Here is an 8,953-nt window from a genome sequence, read left to right as displayed (position 1 = left end):
ATTGAATCTTTAATGATGGCATGTTAACATGTTAAACGTGATTTATGTAAATAATTAAAGTTTCCACTTTTCCCCTGTTTTTAAATTAACGGCACACGAATGACGTTTGAAACAAAATACTTATAAAGTAATCATTACTAATTAACTTTAATAGGAAGTCATACACACAACTTCCTCTTCGGTGTTTCACACAAATGGATCCCGCAAAACAGACTGCGGAGAAGAATCAGGCCTAAATTTATCTACAAATACTGTATTAATAATCCAAATGACTTATTTTTTCTGAATAAGTTTTTATTTTGTTTCGCATTCACCAATGACTAATTCTGTGTATGATTATTTTAAAATCATATATATTTTTTTAATTTATGATTTAAAAATATAGATTTGTATGACTTACAGGTAAAATTTTAATCAATACTTGTGCCAATCAGTCTCTCTTTAATTAGTATGGAAAATTCACCCAAAGAGTTATTTACTTTGGCAACCCTTGTTTGAATTTAACCAAACCAAAGTTATTTAAGAAATTATCTTCAGTTAAATTAGTATAGAGAACAAAAGAGGGCCTCTTCAGAGCACATTTATTTACAACATAGTGTTAGGGTCACAAAAAAATGCACTCATCACATATTTCAAAGTCAATTCTGCATCCTAAGCACAGCGAACCAGTTAGTATTTGAATATAATGTGGAAAAATATAAGTCAGCAGATCTTTCTGCAGTTGTCATTATTTTACACACATTTCCCCCGATATCCTTTGTAAAGTATGCCAAACATGCACAGCAGTTTCATGATAAAACGCAAAAACTGATGAAAAAACATCATTTACACAAAACAAGAGAAAATAAAGGTTTTATGTTTAAAAATAACCAAGAAGAGAAAATGAAGCTGATTCTTATTTGGAAAGGCCATCCTAACACTGGATTTCAAATTCAAACGACACGTAAAACATGCACACTGTTCCTTAAAAACATGATATGAAAACCCAAATGTCACAATAATCAAGTTAAATAAAAAAAGGTCATGAATGAGAGGTGTTCCTGTGGCATCCCAAGATGATGTCATGCGGAGTCAGCATCAGTTTTCTTGGATGAGATGTGCAATGGAAGACAAGACAAAATCAATGGAAGGTCTAAAAATGAAAAGACAAAATCAATTTAAAAGCAAGCAACAAAAATGTAAAATATTGCCAAACAATGCAAGATGAAAGAAATACAATAAGAAAAATTATTTAAAAAAACGATTTTGTACCTGTATAACTGCACAAGGACTCACAAATCCATCCAAGAGAGAGTCATATGGTCTCGCCATCTCAGCATCCATGCCGAAACATGGTATTCTGGGGCACTGACGCTGCTGATAATACAACAGAACAAAGAAATCAAAGAAATAAGAATTTTGGAATTAGAAATGATTCCCTTGGTAGATAAGCAAATGAACTGTTGAAAATCACAAGAAAGGATATGGTTCTGATTTAAAATGAACTGGTGAAAACAGACAAAAACATATAAAGAAACGAGAAAGAAAACACAACTTACAAAAAACAAAATGAACTGAAGAGCGGGATCATGTCTGACATCATCTTGGGACTATCGGGAACACTTGGTTGATGATAAATAGCATGAACACAACACTTGGAGCATCATGAGAGACAATGGTGAAAAGACAGGGATGCAAAAATCCACAAGCACATGACCATTACGGGACAATGGCGATGGAGTGGAAATGTAGCGAACTGATTTCATTGCTGGATCTATGTTCTTTAACTTTGAGTGTCTTAGAGATTGTCATCAGGTAACTCATTTGGCGATGCTACACAATAAAATATGAACATAAAATCTGGCTATTATCTATACACAAATTATTTATGCATTTTTGGACATGTTAACAACATCAAAATAAAGTTGGCATATCGTCAATACCATAAAAATAGACATATATTACTGAATTTTGAACAAAACAGGGAATACTGAGAAAAAATATATTTTTCTTTGACACACATATGGTATATTAGTCTCTGAACGCACTAACATTTTAATAGGTGTGAATTTAACCCACAAGGGCACTTAAAATCTGTAAAAATGTCATGGTTGTTTTGGAAAATACAGTCAGTAATATCTTAAATCTTGCTGTGCTTGGTCATGTTTGGAAAGTGTATGAAAATTTAAAAAAAATGCTTAGGCAGCTTTGTTGTGACCATATGCAGATTGAATAAATAAATTACCTTTAAGTGTTACTGTAACTATTTTTTTTTGTTTGTTGAAGAAATGCAACACTAAAGAATATTAGTAATGGTTGTTGTCGATATGCTAACTGGGAGCAGAACTTGTTTATCAGTATCTGCGGCCATAGCTAGTTGAAGAGGAAGTGTAGGAGGATGATGAGAAGTTCATGCTGAAGCCAGAGCCAGCGTCAATGCTGCCTCTTCTGGAGCCCGTCCGCGACCCGGTCCTCGAGCCAGATCGGGATCCATAGGCAGACCCAGGCCCACTGGCATTGTATGGACTGTAGAGGCCCTTGGTGGACTGTGAGGAGGCCTCCAGAAGCCTCAGGCCAGATCCTTCCTCAACCATGCTTTTATCCATGGCATCCCTGTAGGAGATCTTCAGTTTGGTTTTTGGACAAGTGAGATATTTAGAATAGGAACCGACATCTCTGAGTTTCTGGGCAGTGCGAGCATCAATTACACCCTTCCTGATGGAGTCATCTAGGGACACTCTGCTGTCCACATCAGGCTCAATCATTCCACCTGTGAGATACTGGACTTCAAGGAAACGTTGTCCTGCCTCATAATACAACCAGCCCTTCTTGAGAGCCTGGGAGGCTGACATCTTTACTTTAGTTCTGGGGTCTTCGAATCCCATGAATGCCTTCTGAGCAAGGCTGAGGCGATCAACCATGGCTTTATCTACCAGGCCTTTTTCTGCAGCTTCACTGACTGGGAATCTCTCCCCATTTGCAGGGTCAATTATGCCTCCTGTGCAGGCTTGGGCCTCCAACAATCTTTGGCCTGTAATGTTGTCTACCAGACTTCTGTGAAGGGCTTCAGTGACAGACACTTTCTCCAGTGTGTCTATGTCTAGGATTCCTGCTATCGGGCCTGTCTCCTCTGTCGGATCATTCCATATAACTGCAGGTGCTTTAATAGTGGGTATGGGGCTCATTGGAGTAGAGGAAGTCGAACCAGTGGTTGAACCAAAGGAAGATGAACGAGACCGGAAGCCTCCCATGTTTCCAGAGAGCATGTCAGCAAATTCTGTGATGGACAGGTTTCCAGCCCGATAGGAATCCAGAGCATTCTGGTCAATAAAGCCACGTACAAGTGCATCATCAACATCATACTGTCTTCCTGACCTTCTGTCAATGATAACAGACTTGACGGTACCATCTGAAGAGGTCACCGTGAGCTCTTCCCATTCACACTCCTGCTCAGCAAGTTCCAGGTAGGTTTGTTGGTCGATAAGCCCCCTCCTATAGGCCTCATAGACAGTCATTTCTCTGCCGGTCTCTGGGTCAACGATGACTACTCTGCGTTTTCGAACTGAAGATTTGGAAGAGGTATGTTTTTCTTTTTTCTTTTCTTTTAGTAGCAGAAGCACCAGGCCAGTGACGGGATCAGTGATGCATCTTTCCATGAGCCCGAGGTAAGTCAGGTTTTCCTCCGTGTTGGGATCGAAAAAGCCTTTTGTGTCATCAGAAGGATCTGTAAGGATCTCATTCATTTCCTCATCAAAGAAGCCTCGTTTGTAAGCCACCTCGACTGGCACACGGTGACTTTCTTCTGGGTCAATGATTCCGCCAGTAGCAATCTGAGCTTCCAGGAGACGAATACCGTGATCTTTCAGGATTAAGCCCTTTTTCATGGCCTGGAACAGGGAGATGGTTTTGCCTGAATAAGGATCCCTGTATCCTGTCACAGCACGCTCAGCAGAGAGGAGTTTGTCTTTGAACTCTGTTCCTACGATTCCCATTTTCACTGCTTCATTGACGGTCAGTTTGAGGTTTTTGATTGGATCGATGACATATCCTGTGGCTGCTTGGGCTTCAAGAAGTTCAAATGCGGTGCCTGGTCTGATCATGTTCTTCTTCATGGCCTGATAAATAGATAGACGTTCCTTTGTAGACTCCAAAAATACCCCAGAGATACAGCTGGTGCCCTCGAGGTACTTTGAAAGTCTACTGCTAACCTCCTCTACTGAAAGAAGACCTTCGTTCAGTTCAGTTACAGTCTGTTGGTCAATAATTTGTGACCGGATCAGCTCCTCCATTGTGATCTGTTTCCTCAGACCTTTGAACATCAGCCTCTTGTCTCCCAGGGACAGAAGTCGTAACCCACCGTCCAACTTGCATCTCTTTAGCAGTTGTGCATATGACAGGTTCTCTTCAGTGACAGGGTCAACAAATCCTTGGACACTGTCGGTCAGCCTTTCATTGGTCTCCTTGTTAATATAGCCCCGCTGCAAGGCAATATCTGCTGACAAGTGGAATTGGAATTCAGGATCAATAATACCTCCAGTAGCAGTCTGTGCTTCTAACATTTTCAGAGCATAGTCCTCTGGAACTAGGTCCTTTTTCATTGCCTGGAAAAGAGATATTATTTTTCCACTGTAGGGATCTTTGTATCCCGTGACTGCTCTCTCAGCTGAAAGAAGCTTATCGTGTATCTCAGGACCGACGACCCCCTTACGGACAGCTTCGTCAACAGTGAGGGTTTCGTTATTGACTGGATCGATAATGAAGCCTGTAGCAGCTTGTGCTTCCAGGAGGGTGAGTGCTACCTCTGGCTTAATAAAGCCTCTCTTCATTGCTTGGTAAATGCTAATCTTGGAGCTGGAGTCAGTCGTGACCCCTGCGACACAGCCTGTTCCATAGAGATACTGTTTCACATTAGTCATCTCCATTATGTCACGTATGTTCCTTTTACCCTCTTTAATGAGGTTGTAGGTTTCCAGGTCAATGATGCGGGCATTGTAGAGTTCCTCAATAGTTATTCTTCTCCTTATGGTCTGATATGTGAATGGACTCTCATTTTTGATGATCTCCCTCTGCTCCATAATCTCAATTATAATGATGATCATACGCTCTTTCGTGATTTTGCCAGAGCGATATTCATCCATGAGCTTCTGCCTCTCTTGGTCAGGTAGCAAATTGGAGTTCATAACATCCCAGAGATTCAATGACTTGTCAGCAAGACCCTCAATTGGAATGTCAATCTGGGTGTTGGTCAGATCACTCTGTGTTTGTTCCTCTGTGTAGAGGTAAGTCTTCTCCACAACAGTGGGGGACTGAGGTTTGGAGAGTGGAAGCATGAACAGGCCTGTTTCTGGATCTCTTTGGCATTTGTCTTTAAGCTGTCTGTAAGTCACGTTATCATCCGTTTCTGGATCGGAGAAAGCTTTGTTGTCATCGGTTGGTTCAGACAGAGCTTTGGCCATGTCTTGGCTGAAAATGTTTTTCCGATATGCCACTTCATTTGAGACACGGTGACCGTTTACAGGGTCAATGATTCCTCCACTAACCAGCTGTGCTTCTAAGAGTGGCATGGCATGCTCTTTTAAGATCAGATCTTTCTGCATTGCTTCAAAGAGGGAGATCTTGTTGCCCGTGAATGGATCCTTATAGCCAGTGACAGCTTTTTCTGCAGACAGGAGTTTTTCATGCAGCTCTGGACCGACAACACCTGATTTCACTGCCTCATCTACTGAAGCGCACTGGTTCTTCACAGGATCTACAATGAATCCAGTGGCAGCTTGAGCCTCAAGAAGTAAAAGACCTGTGTTGTGTCTGAGAAGCTTTTTCTTCATAGCCTGATAAACACTCATCTTCTCCTTTGTTGGTGCCACGTAAATACCAGCGATGCTTTCGGAGCCCCGCAGGTACTTGTTGACATCGGGGTTCTCGCTGACCTGCTTTGGTGTCGTTTTGCCTTTTTGGAGTAATTCAAAAGTTGGTTTGTCAATAATTTTGGAATCATAAAGGCAGCTTGCTGGGACAGGACCTCTGAGCCCATAGAAATTAAATTGCTCCTGTTTCTTTGCCTCTTTCTCATTTACAACAGTGATAACAATTTTAATGATCTTTTCTATCGTGATTTTTCCAGACCTAAACTGTCGGAGCAGGTCGTGTCTTTGTTCTTCAGTGAAATACTCAGAGTTGATGATTTCCCAGATGGTCATCTTCCTGCCCTTGAATGGTCCAGAGTCAAGTTCAACTGTTGCCTGAGTCATAACCTCTTTGGTCTGGGCCTCGTTGTATGCTAGCGCCTCCTTTGATTGTTTGATCGCTTCATCAGACAGAGGCAGAAGCGGGAGACCAGTTTTCTTGTCTGTGACACATCTCTTAAACAGCTCTGAGTATGTCACATTTTCATCCGTGTTGGGGTCAAAGAAGCATTTGGTGTTGTCGGTAGGGTTGCTGAGAATCTGTTTCATTTCATCATCAAAATAGTTCCTTTTGCATGCTACATCATGAGGAATGTAATGGCTGTTCACCGGATCAATGATACCACCACTGGTCATCTGCGCATCCAGCAGTCTAACCCCGTGTTCTTTGGGTATGAGATCTTTTTTCATCGCCTGGAACAGAGATACAGTCTTTCCAGTGTAAGGGTCTTTATAACCTGTTACTGCTCGCTCTGCAGAAAGTAACTTTTCATGCAGCTCCGGGCCAACAACACCGGCTTTAACAGCTTCATCAACAGTGTATTTCTGGTTACGAACAGGGTCGATCAAAAAGCCTGTTCCGGCCTGAGCTTCAAGCATGTTGAGGGCAGGTCCTGGCCTCATCAAGTCTTTCTTCATAGCTTGATAAAAGGACATTGTCTCCTGGGATGAGTCAATTAGAACCCCTGCAATGCAGTTTGTGCCCTTCAATGCTTTCTGCACAGGTTTCATTTCAGACACCTCTTTTACTGTTGTGCTGCCTTTGTGCAATTTATTATACAGATCTTTATTTATAATTTGGGATTCCAAGAGTTCAGTGGCAGGCACAGGTGCCCTGAGACCATCAAAGGTAATTTCCTTCTTCTTCTCTTTTTCTTCTGCCACAGTAATCACTATCTTAATGATTTTTTCAATTGTAATTTTGCCTGTCTTGTACTGACGGAGAAGATCCTTTTTCTGTTCCTCAGTGAAATATTCGGAGTTGATTATTTCCCAGATGGTGACAGTCTTTCCTTGGAATCTGCCGAATGGCACAGACACAGTTGTTTTGTTGAACACATCCTTGGTCTCCTCCTCTGTGTATATGCTTGAGCAATGAGCAGCCTTGTCAGTGATTGGCAGCAGTAGCAGACCAGTGTCGGGGTCAGCAGTACATCTTCCCATTAGCTCTGAATATGTCAAAGGTTCCTGAGTGCTGGGGTCAAAGAATCCCTTTGTGTCATCAGTGGGATTTTCCATGATCTTGTTCATTTCAGTGTCATACTGTCCTTGTTTATAAGCTATTTCTTTAGGTACGCGGTGACTATTGATGGGGTCGATGATTCCACCAGTTGCACGTTGAGCCTCAAGCACTCTAATGGCGTGGTCGTGTTCAATCAGACCCTTCTTCATAGCTTCAAAGACAGAAATCTTCCCATCAGTGTATGGATCTTTGTAGCCAATCACTGCCCTTTCAGCTAAAAGCATTTTATTGTGAAGTTCAGGTCCAATCACGCCTTCTTTGACAGCCTCATTGACGGTAAGTTTCTGGTTCTTAATAGGGTCTAAAATGTAACCAGTGGCTGCCTGGGCTTCAAGGAGGACCATGGCAGTACCAGGAGTGATCTTCTTCTCTTTTGATGCTTGATATATAGACACTTTTTGATTAGTTGGTGTCAAAATACCTGCGATACAGTTCTTTCCTTTAAGAATCTTTTTGAGATTATCAGTTTCACCAAGCTCTTTAACAGTGGTGTTGCCATTTTTCAACTGGTCAAATTCTTTCTGGGGTAAAAGGCCAAGATCATGAAGTCTGCTTGCAGGTACCTTGTTGCGGATGCCATCAAAAGCCAAAGGATCAACACTGTCCACCATGTCACCAGCACTTTGTCCATTGTAAACTGATTCTGTTGTTACAACGGTGGTTGCCTCGATAAGCCCTTTGTCATGGACATTATCAGGCTGTTGCTCCTTCTGCGCTTCAAGCTGCTGTAACTTTTCACGCAATTTCTGGTTCTCTTCTGCAAGAAGTCTTTCCTGCTCTAGTCGCTTCTCCTCCAGTTCTTTCATTTCTTTTTGCTTGTTCTCCATCTCTTTTTCAGCCTCTTTTTGTTTGCTGAGAGCAGCATTCATGGTCGCTTGGAGTTTCTTCTTTTCATCCTCCATCTGCTGCCTCTGGCGCTCCTGTTCATCTTGAAGAGCTTTGGCCTTTTTGACTTCCTCTTCAAACTGGTTCTCTAATTTCTTTTTCTCTTCTTCAATGAGCCTCTCTTTCTCCAAAAGCATCTGCTTTTCAGACAGGAATGTCTGCTGGAGTAGTGTCTTTTCAAGTTCAATTTGTTTCTGCTGTGCATCAGCCATCTGATGAAAAGAATATAAAAGACAGTTAGAGCACATGATATATGTTCCATTTTTAAATATATATTTGCAGAAAATATATTGTCAATTCTTTCATTGACTCTAGTTTGACAATGCACTCTGCTTATGCATGTACAGGGATGTCATAGTTAATTTACTCTATAGCAAATACTTTAAAGTAAATATACACTAATATAGTACTTTAATTTTTCATCAATATATTATCATTAATACTACACATATTTTATCAATTTTTGCAAAAATCCCTTTTTTAGTACTAGCACAGCAAGCCCTCTTTCTACTACTATGAAAACTACTACTCCTTCCACAACAACTACTACTACTACTACTACTACTACTAATAATAATAATTATAATTATAATTATAATAATAATAATAAACATAAACATAAAAAAACTCAAGGATTCTTTCAGGGTGTATTTTTAGCTAAATG

The 8,953-nt window shown here is 41.0% G+C and overlaps 1 protein-coding gene across 15 annotated transcripts in view; it reads right to left on the bottom strand.

Moving 5' to 3' along the window:
• Window positions 1-564: 564 nt before the first annotated feature.
• Window positions 565-8,953, bottom strand: part of LOC101078378 (plectin-like) — an 82,379-nt gene continuing 73,990 nt past the window's right edge. For all 15 annotated transcript variants that reach the window (XM_029838561.1, XM_029838563.1, XM_029838562.1 and 12 more), the window contains 3 exons: window positions 1,539-8,501; window positions 1,252-1,356; window positions 565-1,132 (listed from right to left, as the gene is read on the bottom strand). In XM_029838561.1, the coding sequence (XP_029694421.1) occupies window positions 2,334-8,501 (6,168 nt within the window). In that variant the 3' untranslated portion in view covers window positions 565-1,132; window positions 1,252-1,356; window positions 1,539-2,333. The remainder of the gene's footprint in view (window positions 1,133-1,251; window positions 1,357-1,538; window positions 8,502-8,953) is intronic.

This window comes from Takifugu rubripes, chromosome 7 (genome assembly GCF_901000725.2).
Source record: "Takifugu rubripes chromosome 7, fTakRub1.2, whole genome shotgun sequence".
In the NCBI taxonomy this organism is placed as follows: Eukaryota; Metazoa; Chordata; class Actinopteri; order Tetraodontiformes; family Tetraodontidae; genus Takifugu; species Takifugu rubripes.
This window is presented reverse-complemented; position numbering and strand designations above follow the sequence as displayed.